Below are 15,885 nucleotides of genomic sequence, written 5' to 3'. Positions count from 1 at the left end.
TACTATTTATGATTTAATACTTATGTTTTATTGCTTGTTTAAATCCATGTGATGTGTATGAAAACTGTATATATTTAGTGAAATGAGGGCAGACTGTCAAAAAAAGCATTTCACTGCAAGTTATACTGTGTATTACTTTGTATGTGACAAATAAAATTTGATTTGATTTGATTTGATATAAAAAAAAATACATCTATATATCTTATCAATAACAGATCTCATTCTAAAGTCTGCATCATGTCCATGCCATGGATTTCTCTCTGACAGAAATTAATGGGCCCTGTAAAAACTGCCAAAGTCTCTCCACTCCACACAGGACAGAGCTCACTCTGTTTTTTGGGGGAACTAAGGTAAGGGTCAGTCTCATAATATTAGTTGAGATCTACTCCATGTTAATGGCATGTATTTTTTTTTAGAATACTTTAAATCTTCTCAAAACGATGGTAAAATAGTGTATTCATAAACATTTGGTGTTTTTAGAGGTTCAGGTGCTTGGTTCCATTCACCATCACTGTGAGTAATTCTGACTCATAGGTTTTATACAAAAACGACTCTAAATGACTTTGTTCAGCTTAGGTGTTTCACATGTAAATTGGTGGAGCTCCCCTTTAGGGGTAAAAGGTACGGCAGTATTTCAGAAACACATGGCTAGTGCTTCTAGTGCTTTCACTGCAAGACACAACTTTCTTTCCATAAATATGAATTATGCAGGCTGCTGGCATGTTCATATTGTTACTGAAGTGAAAATCAGGCCTGATCTAAAGGGCTGATCAGCTGTGGACTCAGCAGACGGACAGACTGCATGTCTACAGGCAGAAACACACGGGCCGTTTTCTTAAAGGGCAGCGGGGCTTCTCTACTCCCTACAGAGGCTCTTTTAGTCGGAGTCTGAGGGCCAGTCACACGGCCAGCATGAGGAGCATGAGGACCAGCTCACAATAAACCTCACACGCTGGGATCAGCCTGAAGTACACTCCTTCACACACTCTGAACTTACTGTCAAATTAAAATAGTTACATGTATTTCACTTTTGGTTATGCAATTTATTAACTTTATGAATTTGAAATAATTTTTTTCACTGCTGTAATGCTGAGTCTGCACTGCAGCAATTTGGGCAACTGGAAGTACACCAAGTATGTACAGGTGCTGGTCATAAAATTAGAATATCATAAAAAAAAGTTTATCTATTTCAGTATTTCCATTCAAAAAGTGAAACTTTTTTTATATTCATTCATTACACACAGACTGATATATTTCAAATGTTTATTTCTTTTAATTGTGATGGTTATAACTGACAACTAATGAAACCCCAAATTCAGTATCTCAGAAAATTAGAATATTACTTAAGACCAATACAAAAAAAGGATTTTTAGAAATGTTGGCCAAATGAAAAGTATGAACATGAAAAGTATGAACATGTACAGCACTCAATACTTAGTTGGGGCTCTTTTAGCCTGAATTACTGCAGCAATGCGGCGTGGCATGGAGTCGATCAGTCTGTGGCACTGCTCAGGTGTTATGAGAGCCCAGGTTGCTCTGATAGTGGCCTGGTAGTCCTGGTAGACGGCTGTGTTGACCTTGGACCTCAGAAAACACAGTGGACCAACACCAGCAGATGACATGGCACCCCAAACCATCACTGACTGTGGAAACTTTACACTGGACCTCAAGCAACGTGGATTCTGTGCATCTCCTCTCTTCCTCCAGACTTTGGAACCTTGATTTCCAAAGGAAATGCAAAATTTACTTTCATCAGAGAACATAACTTTGGACCAGTCAGCAGCAGTCCAGTCTTTAGCCCAGGCGAGACGCTTCTGACGCTGTCTCTTGTTAAAGAGTGGCTTGACACAAGGAATGCGACAGCTGAAACCCATGTCTTCCATATGTCTGTGCGTGGTGGTTCTTGAAGCACTGACTCCAGCTGCAGTCCACTCTTTGTGAATCTCCCCCAACAATTTTGAATGGGTTTTGTTTCACAATCCTCTCCATGGTGCGGTTATCCCTAATGCTTGTACACTTTTTTCTACCACATCTTTTCCTTCCCTTTGCCTCTCTATTAATGTGCTTGGACACAGAGCTCTGTGAACAGCCAGCCTCTTTAGCAATGACCTTTTGTGCCTTGCCCTCCTTGTGCAAGGTGTCAATGGTTGTCTTTTGGACAACTGTCAAGTCAGCAGTCTTTCCTATGATTGTGTAGCCAACAGAACTAGACTGAGAGACCATTTAAAGGCCTTTGCAGGTGTTTTGAGTTAACTAGCTGTTAATTAGCTATTCTTAAATCCTCTTTACAGTGTGTTCTATATGCACTGTGTTTATGTTGCACCATGGTCCTGGAGGAACGTTGTTTTGTTTTACTGTGTACTCTGTATATAGTTGAAATTACAATAAAAACCCTTGAATTGACTTGACTAGAGTGTGGCACCAGGTGTCTTCAATATTGAACCTTTTTACAATATTCTAATTGTATTATTCTGTATTCATGTAAATTTTTAAATAGTTATGGCTCATCAACAGGACTTACAAAGTTTTGCTCTGTTCTGAGATGTAATCAATCATCCAAGACGTATCTGGTGTATGAATGTAGTGTCTTTAGTTTAGCACTGCAGAGTGATATTAGCTGCAGAAAAAGTTATATTAAATGCAGTAAAACCTAGGGTGAGTAACCAACAGTGTACACACTTTTACAGCTTTGGGTTTATTTAACAACTGAGGGAAAAAAGTAATCACTGCTAAAAAGACCTTTTCCCTTTTTACAAAACATGAAAAATATTTAGCCATTGTGCTCAACCTCAATCACAACTTCATGCATCGAACTGGATGCAGGTTTACAGCACAGGTTTCTGTAAACCAGCTCATAGAAGCTTTTAGAAAAAAATGATGTTGCTCTACTGCATATATCTCTGTACACAGTTTTGTTTTTAATCTTTTTACATGGAAAATAACAATAGAAAAGCTAAACAATCCCACATCTTAAAATATAAAGGATGCTGGGCTGTCATAAAACAACAAGATTATGTTCTATCATTAAGAAATCAACTGTTCTCCAACATAACACCAAAAGAGGAATCTGCAACCCTGCAAGACTAGGAAGTGATGTTTACACTAAAGAAAAATAACTCAACTTTGCATACTTTACTGCTCACCATCAAGTAGGAGTGAACCTTTAGCAGTTATACGATATCAGATTGTAAAAAACACACAGCGAGCTCACACAGAGACCCTCAAATGCCGACTCCTAGATATAATTTCAGGAAAAAAATTCAAAACAAAAGGATTCAGAACTGAACAGAGTAAGAATATAAATAAAGATGCACTCCAGAGTCAAGTATCTGAATGTCAAGTGGTCTATGTACAGTACAGCATGAAGTGATGAGTAATATTTTAATGTCAAATCAAAACACCTTTTTGGCTGCAAACCTGATTCATTAAATCATTAACAGCAAACCCCAGGGCAGTAACATCATTGTGCTCTTGTGAGTTTTAAAATCTGCCTCTACTGTCTTATGCCTTACTGTCTACTGTCAAATATTACGGCTCACTCACTGAAGCAGGGCTGCACTGGTGGATAGAGGTGGGCAATATACAATATTTTCTCAGGTCATGACAAATATTGTTATTGTGATGCACAATATGCTTTTCTAAGTACATCAAGGATATTGTTAGTGCTTAAGGATTTAAGGTTTAAATGGATGGAAGTGCAGCACTAAAAAAATTACTGTACTTACTATGGGAGAGTATTTGCATGGTAGTTTTTAAAAATCTGCCGCTACTGATGCATTTTGTCTGCAATCATGTCTATTGTGGTAATATATAATATTGTCTTTAAATATTGTGTTAATATTTTGACCATATTTGACTGGAGGAACATTTCTTGGTCTCTAAACTGTGGGCTAAATAAAAGGCTGTGATTATGATTGTTTATCAGTAATAAAGCATTGCATTTTTATCCATAAGCACTTTTGTATTATCATTATTAATCAAATATAATAATAATAATAATAATAATAATAATAATAATAATATCTAACAGAATGTCATCACACCTGATGGACAAAACTGTATACTGGAGTTCATCTTTAAGAAGCTATTTCAGTCTTCAGAGCACTCTTTTAACCTTAAATGCAACATTTTCACACTCCTTTTGTCCAACATTTGCAGTTAAAACTTTCATCATATAACCAGTAGTCATTTTAAGAGCATTTAAGAATGACAATTTGCTTTCCATCACTAAGATACATGCACAAATATAATATAAATACATTTAAAAGGAGTTTAAAAAGTTTGTCAAAAACAAATGTAAACAAATCAAAGAGACATGGTCCAGTTAGGCAGTTTAATAACAAAAAGTTAATTAAGACTGATTATCGATGGCTCAGTTCAGGCCCAGTGCAGAAACTAGTTTAGTGCAATGAGACTGTTAAGCGATTTAGCCAGCTGTCCTTGATCACTCAGTGGCTTCATTGTTGCTCTTTGCTATTTTCTCCAATGTTGTGACAAACATCAGGTGGTCTTCTGGTGACTTTCCATGAGTTTTGCTTAAATGTAGCTTGATTGCATGCTTGCTGACAAACGTCCGATTGCAAAGTCTGCACTGGTAGATAGAGCCAGGGCTAAGGTCTTCATCGAGAGATGTCAAGTTCAGCAGGGGGCTGCCGTATGGCACTTTGTCCATTATCACCTTGGAGACAGCCTGCTGCTCCAGAAGGTGGTGCACCGACAGCTTGGACAGGTCCTTGAGGCTGAAGCCCAGGTGAGTCTCCAGATGGCTAATGTAAGATGAAGGAGTCCTGAACTGGGAGGCACAGTCCCCACATAGAAACACAGGCTGGCTGGTGTCCATGTTCTTCAGGAACTTGGTTCCACCAGTTCTCCTCAGCTGGTACTTCACATTGGCCAGCCAGTGGGAGATGGTAGTCATTGAGAGGCCGGTAAATTTGCATATGTGCACACGCTCCTGAGGATCCAGGTCTGTCATGGCATAGCGGCCCTCTGGAGTCTCCCTCAAGCTTGAGGCAAACTGGGCCTGGAGGATCAGCAGGTGCAGAGGGTTCCAGTTAGACTGACGACCTTTCCGCTTTTGCAAAGAGGACAGGTCTTCCAGCGTATCCTCAAACACACTGCCATCTGCATCCGACTTCTCTGAAATGGATGAGGGAGTGGAGGATTTCGGAGCGAGGTGGTCAGTGAGGCTCTTTACCATATCTGAGATGTCCATCAGTGCATTCTCTCGCACGGAAGATGCAGGGATGAAAGGTATGCCCTGGTTAAAAGACCTAGATCCATTAACATTATGGCTAACTACTGGGTGACTGCTGGTATTGCTGTAAGTGCCATCATTGCTCTTGCTTTTAGATTTTCTCAAATCCATAGGCTGATCATTGTCCTCATAGAAATAGGTCTTGTGAGACTCATTTTGCTTAGAAGAGGAATAGTACATAGGCTTGTCCATCACGTTATTGCTGATCTTGCATGACACTGAAAGACGATCAGAGGAAGGGTTGACCGGTTTGGAGGCTTTGCTCAAGTGGGTATTCATGACTGACTGCAGTGCACTAAGGGGACTGAGAAAAGGCCTCTCAGGTGAATGATCAGTGATGATTTCTAGACTGTTGCAACTAGTAAGGAGTGACCTGCATGATTCTATGCCATTTTTGGTATCATTATGACTTTCTACTAAAGTGTCTTTAGGCTCTATTTTAAATACAACATCTCTATCCGTCTTATTCGAACTGTGACTCCTTACTGTTTCTCCAGTATCGCTCTTCTCCATCAGTACTGGTGACAATGATTTGGATACACATGCCGGCTCAGCATTCACCATCCATTCCTCCTTCTCTTTCTTTATTGAGACCTTTCCTGTAACCTTCTCCACCAGATCCTCCATTGCAGATACATTGTTCCTGAGGGTTGAGGGTAATGAAGGACTGTGTGGAGGGTATATTACTGCTTCAGGGTCAGCAACTAGGGTTCGGAGGCCACTGTTAAAGGCTGGCTGGACAGGTACACTTTGAACAGTTGGGGGAAGTAAGGAGGATTTCATAGATCCTTGGAGTTGATAAGCTGCATGGATGCTGGGGTACCCTCCCCATGTCGGTGTTCCTGTTTGGGCCTTGCTGATGGCACTAGACACTGTGTTCTCTAAAGACTTGAGGATGTCCATCCCACCTTTGGGACTCTCCTCAATGTCTTCTTCTCTGAGATACTTGTATGACACAAAGTCCATGTCCACCTTCTCGTTAGTCTCTTTCTCCTCCTTGATCCTTTTCCCCACAAGTTCACTAAACTTAATCTTAGTCTCCTCAGTCTCCTTCTTACCATCAGAGTCAGCCGACAGTGCAGGAGACACACACAGAGACTTAAGGCTGGGTACAGGCAACCTGGTTGTCGTTGGTGGTAATGGGATTGACTGGACCTTCTCTTCTATTACTGGATCAAACACCAGGTGCTTTCCCTTCTTGGAGGCTGTGTTTGTGACCTTAAGAAAGTGGCCTGTGACCATCATGTGGGCGGTCAGCTGCTGCAGAGTATCATGAGAGCTGCCACACTCCATGCACTTCAGAATCTGCGACTTGCGTGCCTCAAACTGCCACGTGTAGCTGGCTCCATTCTGATATCCATAGCGATTGTTGGGTGTCACATAAGGGTTTGTAGTTCCTTTACCATCTTTTCCAAACTCTGACATAGCTCCACTGGAACCTGTGTTTGACTCTGGGGAGCACGGGGAATTTAAAGTGTCCTGAAGGGATCGTTTTTTGGCTGCTGGCGCCAGCTTGGTGGCCAGGGCTGGCACTGGTTCTTTGAGAGGCACTTTCTGATAATGCTTAGTCTTGATCATATGGACGCTTAAGTCCTGTAAAGACTCAAAGGAGTGGCCACAGTACATGCACTTTAACACTTTCTGGGCATCCTCTTTGCTTTCCATTTCCATCAAGGAGCGTTTGCGGGGCTTTGACCAGCACTTGCCTCCATCTTCCTCCTGGTCCTTGTTGTTATCACGATAATGGCCAGTCTCGTTCATGTGCACGGTAAGCCCGACTAGCGTGTCGTATGCTGCACTGCAGTCTTTGCATCTGAACTTGCTAGCACCAGTGAAAACCGAGCCATAGAGCTTGTTGTTTTGCCGGTATAGTTGGACTGTGCTGAATAGATTGGGTTCTGGCAATAAGTGGTAAGGGGTTTGTTGGAGTGTTTTGGCTAAAGCAGCCTGATGCCAATCATAAGACATACTACCACCATTACTTGCACTGCTGTTGCTGTTGTTACTGATACAGCTGTTGACTAGGGTGATGGTGCTGCCTGCAATTCCATTAAGGCTGTTGACAGCAGAGCTCTTTTGACTGTGGTTGCTATTGTCGGTGGTGTCAGTGGCATCAGGAGGTGTGGTGCTGGGTGTGTGGTTCTTGACATTGCTGGAGGACACTGGCTTAGTTTTAATAATATCCACCGCAAATCTAGACCAGGAGGCATCAGAAATCAGGTTCGCATAGACAGCTTTCATCTGTGCCAAGCTGTCCTGCAGGGCGTCCCCATTGCCCATACAGCTGGGCACCTCTTCCTTTTCTTCTTTGGAAGAGGTGCTCTTATGATCAGCAATTTGATCGCTTGCATCACTGAGCGGGGAGGCATAGCCAGCATCTGGATTTGTGCCATTGCTGAGGGGGGAGTTTTGAGGGGTAAAAAAGCCTTTTACGCTGTCTTCTTCATCTTCCTCCTCCTCCTCGTTACATAGGTACTCTGCCTCTTGGCTGTCCAATGAGAGCCCATCATCTTGAAGAGTCTCCTCATCAAAGGTGACTCCCTTAATCTCAACCTTTGGCACATAGGCTGAGAAAGAAAGAGAGACAATAAGAGAAAATCAGTCACCCACTCTATTAATAATACACTAATAAACTAATAATACACAGTTAATAATGCATAATAAATTATGTAATAAATGTGCCTGACTTTACTAATTCCAGAATGCTGGGGAATATTGCTGCGTGTGGAATCTGTTCACAAACACAGGAGGAACTAATATCCCGATTCTTCAGACAAAGAAACACAGAAAGAATAAACACAATGCTTTTATCACTAATCAACCCAGTGGTGCCTGATCCCCGGTCAGTGCCTCCGGTGCTTACTGAATATTAATTAAAGCACAAAAAACAAACAACCATGTGGCGTGTGTGCGAGAGAAAGAGAGAGAGGGAGAGCAGAAGCATTGAGGCGAGTGAGACAGCCCTCTGAGTTCTTTGGTTTATATAGCTCCTGCACGGTAAGATGGGCATCCTCGATGCCAGTATCAGTCTGTCCTGATGAAACAGATGTGCTGTCAACTTTTAATCACATGCTAAGCTGTCACATCGTAATCTGAGTGGACATAATACCTTGCATACACATGCTGGCACAGATTCTTAGAAGGAGAACCGGCAGGCAGCTGCGTTACCTCTGCTAATGGCAGCCTTGAAGTCCCCTTTCTAAGAACAGCACTGTTTACAAAACCATGCGGATCTATCTTTATTATGTTTACTTTATGTTTTCAATATTCAAACAACAATTTTACCAGATCAGCAGATTTACCAGATGTTCTTTTGGCATTGGTCTATATAGAACATACATTGTATTTTTGTTCACACACACACACACACACACACACATCAAAAGAAAATCATTAAATGGCAATACATAGACTTTTAGTGCAGTCCTCTCTGTTCAATCAGCCAAACCTCACAGCACTACTGACTATGAGATATTCAGGAAAAGCTCTCTCTGTCTCACACACACACTGACGCAGAGAGAGTTTTAAACCCCATCAATCAGCTATTAGCTGTCACACAACCTGCCTTGTCAACTTAAACACACTGTATGTGTGAATATGTGTGTGTGTGTGTGTGTGTGTGGGGGGGGGGTTAATCCTCCCAGAATGACTGTTTGTGTGAGAGAGAGAAGCTAATAGCATCAGTCACTGCAGTTAAATCTCATATTTAGCAGCTTTTCCATCACCATCAAAGAAACACTGATACATACACACAGGTTTTAGTATATTAATGAGAACCATCGTGGATTGTTGAATCATTGTAGCCAAGTAATGCTACACCCTAACCCTAACCCTAAGCCTAACCCAAATCTAACCATAACCATAACACTTACCCTAACCTTATCCCTACCCAAAGTCCAAGCCTAAACACAACCCAGCTTTAACCCAAACCTTAAATCTAACCCTCTAACCTAATCCTCTAACCTAATCCTAACATCATTAACCCAAACCTAACCTTTCCCCATAATAACTACCTTTTTAGTTATTATTGGACCAGTTTGTGTTGAAAACTGTCTGTTTAGAAGACAGAAGCACCCCCTCCCCCAAGTGCCCCCCTGTGACAACCATTCTATCAGTGCAGCTGCAGCCCTGTGATCTACAACACCACTGCAGAGGGAAATACCCCTCCCTTTTTTTCTCTCTGTCTCTCTCTCACTGAAGGAGTTCAGGTCCCCCACTCGCCCCTGTCTCTTCGTGCCAGAAGCACTAGCATTACCGTAGCTAAGCAAACCAGATAAACAAAGGCAGAGTGAGTTAGCCTGTAAGACTGACCCTGATAAGCTGATTCTCCGGAGGGTAAGGATTAGGTCTGAAGTTAGGTCTGAAGTTTAAAACAGGCAAGAGTAACACTTGTCTTCCTTTATAATATCTAAAAGCAATAGACCACAGTCTGCCATCACACATCACTAAACATCTCAACTAAAGTACTGCAATAGTGATGCTTAGATCTGTGTGAAGGTCTACAGGAAAACAGAGTGTGTATGAGTGAGAGAACAAGAGTAAAAGAGGTCACTGCCTGGGAGCACTGACCCTTCAGTAACCCCATCAGTTGAGGTCATCATTACTGATCTACAGCTTTTTAACTCTCTCTCACACACATATCCTGTAAATGAATCAGTGTGTGATCTGATTTGCATGACTGAGGGTCACCATGACAACAGCACCAACAACGCACATCACTTTAGCAAACTTTCACATCTACACCTAATGGTGTTTGACCTGGTCAGTTCATTCACCACCACTGAACAAGGTGAAGTGATTTAGACCAATAGCCAGAGTCACTGAAAGGAATGGGTGGAGTTTAGAAAAGAAGGGGTTTCATAGGTACAAGAGTGGTTTGAAACAAAGGAGGGAATTGGAAAATGCTGGGACAAAATTAAAGGGAATTCTGGAATATAGAGCATAAAACACACCTCAAAGCTCATTCTAAACCCAACAAACCTCTTCCTGCACACACACACACACATTGTTTAAGTAGAGAAAGATGATCTTAGTGTGAGTGGTTTGCATACATGTATCAGTTTATTAGATAGACAAAGAGAGAGAGATACCTCCTTCTCTTCGAAAAAACTTTGAAACCTCTAGCTTTGCCAAATACACAGAGTAAAATGTAATTCCTCTCCCACAGGGCTTTAACACGCTATGCATGTGCTTGTGTGTGTGTGTGTGTGTGTGCGTAGGTGTAATTGTTAATGGACACCTGTCAGTGCAAAGACAGTAGACATACAGCTGCTGCTGGGGGTCTCTCTCTACCCCACTCTCTCTACACACTCAGCCCCCTTATCCAGCCCATCTTGTTTGTTTGCTTGGATAAAAGCTGGTTAAACTAGCTCAGTTCAGAGTGATATAAAGAGGACCAGAACCCTGAAGAACCACACAAAACTCAAACAAGAACCAGACAGAACAGAAACACACAGAACAGAAGAGAAATTCCCAGAACAGAACCACACAGTAAACTCTGAAAGTGAATAAAATGACCAAAACACCAAATCTAGTGCTTTGTGCTCTTCACAGGAATTACTGTTTCTTTGTACCCTGGACTCAGGCTCAGGCACAAAAAAACTCAGGTTTAGTCTGGGAGAGGGGCTGATTTCACTGTGTGGTTATTTCTGAGGCTGCAGGTTGTGGTGTTCAGTCCCTCTGTGTACAATATGTGTGTAATTTGTGTGTTTGTAATGTATATGTAGTGTGTGTGAAGTATGTGTGTAGGGTTTGTAATGTGTATGCAAAGCGGGCGTAATGTGTGTATAATGTGCACACGTATGTGTAATGTGTGTGTGAAGGGTTTGTATGGTGAATGCAAAATGTTTGTAATGTGTGTGACATGTCTGTAATGTGTGTGGAATATGTTTTTATTGTGTGTGTGTGTGTGTGTGTGTGTGTGTGTGTGACATGTGTACATGCGTGTGAAGTGTATGTTACCAAGCCAAAGAGGGACCTTAGTTCTTCATTTTGAAACCAGCAGCGTTATACAGTCTTATGCAGAGGTTTGTGCACCCCGGTCAGATTCCAATTAATGTGTAGTGACTAAGTAAGTCCCATCCTCTATAGCGACACAGTCATGTGTTAAATTCAGTAAATAACAAGAAATTATTTCTAAAGTGTGCAGATAATGTTTATATACCACAACACACTGAAACTCTTAACAGAGCAATAATAATAATAATAATAATAATAATATACCTTCCTAAGTAAGTGTAATATTATATTACTGATCATTTTATTAATCAATGTGTGTCTGGGGAACAGAAAATTTATTTTGTCTGAATGATTCAAATCAGAGCTACAGAATGAAAAATTAATCTAATATACATCACAGCTGTGAGTGAAATTTACTTTTTTTTCCAGAAGCTGGAAAGTCTAGCAGTTCCACTATAAAACTGTTCCACGGCGTCTGCACCGACAAAGATGCTCTAAACATGCTCCCAGAAATGTCCTCCTATCCTATCTGCAGATAATCTCAATACTTACAGCATCACATAGTGTCTACATCTGAATATATCTCACACACACAAATTGAAAAAGTAACGCTGCTACAGAAAAACCTCCATTTGTGATTTGGTGGAGTTCTTTAAAGAACCTCAAGTTTAAAGTTTGATCTTAACAATTCTAAACCGATTTTCTAACCTAGGTTTTTCCTAGAACGGCATATATAACACCCTTTATTCTAGAGTGTTATTGTGACATGGAGTATGTCACTCTGTGTAAAACCTATTAGCAGTTAACGGTCAGGTGCAGCAGCCCAGGCTCCCCCTCGTACATCACTAACAAGAACAACACCCACAAACCCCTGATCACAGCAGTGGCCTTCACCTGTTTCACCTGAGAACTCAGAGAACCTGCAGCTCTCAGTGGTCCTGCAACAGCCTGTAGGGGGTGTTGCAGTCTGTACACACTTATTACTTTATTAATATTTTAATAAACATTTATACTAACTACTCTAATATGATTATATATAATAATATTAATAATTATAATAATTATATTATAATTAATAATTAATAATTAATATAATACAATCTATTATTATAATGTCTGTCTAGGTTACAGCAGTGGTTCTTTTTTATTCAGTTCTGTTTTACGTTTTAATCATTATTTTTTGTCGTTGTTATTGTCATTGATTAATTAAGTGATGTATTTACTTAAAAAAGTAATTTAAGTAATCAAGACTGCAGGTTAGTTACTGAATAATGCAGTTCTGGCTGATTCTTTTTATGCTGTCCAAAGAACACAGAAGCATGAAAGTTACTTTAATAATAATATTAATAATAATAATATCAGCAGCTCTGTGATTTAACTCTGACTGACAGTAAACAGATACAGCTTAAAGATCAAAGCTAAGCTTGTGTGTGTGAAAGAGAGATTATGATTTAGCAGGTGTCATTATTCTCTAAAACACACACACACACAACTTAAACCAGAGCAATCTCCATCACACCCACACACCTACATACGATTTTGTTTACCATTTTTTGTAGTTTTGTATTTTGTTTGTTTGATTGCCGTTTTTACACTTGAAACAAAAAATCATTATCTACATTTTAAATTTGAGATTTTTGGTGTGAGTCTGGGGATGTAAAAATCATACTGTATAACTCTGCAAACGTTATAGACACCCCTGGTCAGACTTCATGTATAGTTGTAAGTCATCTATAGAGAACAAATAAACAGCAGTAGTGAATTAAAATGTACAAACCTGTCTGCACATTTTAATTCACAACTACTAGTATCCTGCAGTAAAGTATAGTAATCTATACAACCGGTTTTTATACTACAGTCGCCTAAAGCACACACAGTCCTAACACCTGGGTCATTTTTGCTGTAAAACTTTTACCTTACCGCTGTTTGAGCGGTACATCAAAGCGAACCACGTGGCAGCTGATCAATCAAAACTGATCAGTTGCTGATGCTATAATAACTGAGATTAAAGCTCCATCAGTTTAACCCCGCCATCACCGTCGACACAAACATATAAATATATATCAAATATATCAATGCTTAAATACATTTAATCTTTACTGAGCGTCCAAACGCAAAAGTAAATGTGTGTGGGCTATGGAGCTCCAAAGTGCGTAAATGTGTGTGTGTGTGTGTGTGTGTGTGTGTGTGTGTGTGTGTGCGTGAAAGGGTTGTGTAGTTCCATAAGGCCGGATGTACCTGCAGCTCTCCGCGGCTCCTGCTGTTTTCTCCTCGGCATGCTGCTCCTGCTCAGCGGCGAAGAAACGGCTCCTCTGTCCCGCACACGGAGCTCCTGAGGCGTCCAGCGGCGGCTCAGTGTGTCCGGTACTGTCCCGAGTTTTCCTGCTCATCCAAACGTGGCTTTTAGCACATAACACCAAATGGAACCATTTTGTGGCTAACACACACACAGGTTAGAAATAAAAAGCGAATCTAGTGGAGATCGCTGGAGGATCATCATTCTGGGGGAAAATCGCTTTGACTCCTCTGTTTCAGCCACGGTGTGAGGAGACGAAACCGGCGACACAAACATAAAGACCTCCCAAAAAAGGGGAAAAAAACTTTACAGTTGTTGACGTAGTGGATCCCTATGGTGAAAAATGTTTCAAAACAGGAGAGAAATTGTTGACCTTCGCTGGATGAGTCGTAAACAGATTTGACCCGAAGTTGGTCAGCGGGCTGCTGCAGGCTCTCTGCACGGTCGCTGGTACGAAAGCTCGGCTACGCTTCGGCCAGCGCTCCAGGGGCTATGTGGCGTGTATGCTCTGCTAAAGCGGGCTAGCTCGGCTTTCACTTACATTTCTAGACTTTTCCCAAGTCTCGAAGGCTTGAGAACGGGGACGTGTTTTAGTGTTTTAACAAATTAAAGCTAATCGGACACATTCATGCTGGCGGACGGCCACGGACTGATCGCTCCCCTATGAACTCTTGTTTGGCTCTCAGCGCAGCGCTGTTATGGTTCTTTTATCTCACCCGTTTTCAGAACTTATCTCCACCCGATATCCGACAGATCCTGCCCTTTCTGCAATAGGATTGGCTAGTAGTTCATACTCATAAGCAGTCCGCTGATAAACTACTAGCCAATCCCAACGCAGGTGGACAGACACTACCGGCAAATCCGAATCACAGGAAGGCCGGGCTTTAGTTTTAGACCCTCTCCGAGGATACGTGAATGCATCGAGTATCGTATGGTGTTACTTTTAAAGGGCCTGTATCATGGAAAACCGATTTATTTAAAATGTGTGTAGTGGTGTGGTGTGTGTATACACTGTAAAAGTTTTAAAATATAGTCTTCAACTCTCAGTCTATTCCAGGGGCGTTGCCAATGATTTTGGGCCCCATTAAATGATACCACCATCCCACGCCACACCAACGCTTGTGTCTACAGGCCAATGTCTAAACTAGCTAGCAACACCTTTTAACTCTAACAATTCTGCCAAAAAACACATAACGTTTTATATAGCACGCATTGCTAATAATGTTTGGCAGCAGCATAGCATAGCACACAGCTATTATACGTTTTGTTTTAACTGCAGTTATGCTGGACACCCAGGCTGACATTCTGGGGGTGACCAGCTAAACCAGCCCCAGACCAACTCTAGACCAGTATAAAGGCATGATGGTTTGGGCTTTTATTTTGCAACAGGGTATGGGAAAGTAATACGTGTTTAAGTTATTTGTATTGTAAAGAATTTAGTTATGATGATTTATTTAATAATAATAATAATAATAATAATAATAATAATAATAAAAAGAAGCTGAGCCAACAAACAAAGTCATTCAACACAGTGATCCAGTCAGTCACAGACCCTTGTGTATCATCCTAACCTTTAGGGTGTCCCTGGCTTATACACATGTATATAAAGTACTCTGTACAATCAGCCCATTTTGTATTTGTTGTGGGATGTCACAACAACCAATGAATTTACATATACAGGTGCTGGTCATAAAATTAGAGTGGAAAAAAGTGAAACTTGTATATTATATTTATTAATTATACACACAGAAGTTAAAAGTTAAAAAAAAAAATTGTTTTAATTTTGATGGTTATAACTGATAACTAATGAAACCCCAAATTCAGTATCTCAGAAAATTAGAATATTACTTAAGACCAATACAAAAAAAGGATTTTTAGAAATGTTGGCCAAATGAAAAGTATGAACATGAAAAGTATGAGCATGTACAGCACACAATTACCTAGTTGGAGCTCCTTTAGCCTGGATTACTGCAGCAATGCGGCGTGGTATGGAGTCGATCAGTCTGTGGCACTGCTCAGGTGTTATGAGAGCCCAGGTTGCTCTGATAGTGACCCTCAACTCTTCTGCATTGTTGGGTCTGGCATATCACATCTTTCTCTTCACAATACCCCATAGATTAAGGTCAGGCGAGTTTGCTGGCCAATTAAGGGCAGGGATATCATGGTCCTTACACAAGGTACTTTGCAGGTGCCAAGTCCTGTTGGAAAATGAAATCTGCATCTCCATAAATTTGTGAAATTCAGTATCTCAGAAAATTAGAATATTGTGAAAGGTTTAATATTAAAGACACCTGGTGCCACACTCTAATCAGCTAATTAACTCAAAACACCTGCAGAGGCGTTAAATGGTCTCTCAGTCTAGTTCTGTTGGCTA

At 40.9% G+C, this 15,885-nt stretch overlaps 1 protein-coding gene across 1 annotated transcript; it reads right to left on the bottom strand.

Annotated features, from left to right (window-relative positions):
• Positions 1 to 2,635: 2,635 nt before the first annotated feature.
• On the bottom strand, positions 2,636 to 14,186 carry LOC140546049 (teashirt homolog 1-like). The gene is made up of 2 exons (XM_072669169.1): positions 13,454 to 14,186; positions 2,636 to 7,824 (listed from the first exon to the last, which is right to left on the bottom strand). Exons 1-2 carry the CDS (start codon positions 13,491 to 13,493, stop codon positions 4,445 to 4,447), a joined length of 3,420 nt encoding a protein of 1,139 aa, XP_072525270.1. The 5' UTR covers positions 13,494 to 14,186; the 3' UTR covers positions 2,636 to 4,444.
• Positions 14,187 to 15,885: the final 1,699 nt, after the last annotated feature.

This window comes from Salminus brasiliensis, chromosome 23 (assembly GCF_030463535.1).
Source record: "Salminus brasiliensis chromosome 23, fSalBra1.hap2, whole genome shotgun sequence".
NCBI classification, from domain to species: domain Eukaryota; kingdom Metazoa; phylum Chordata; class Actinopteri; order Characiformes; family Bryconidae; genus Salminus; species Salminus brasiliensis.
This window is presented reverse-complemented; position numbering and strand designations above follow the sequence as displayed.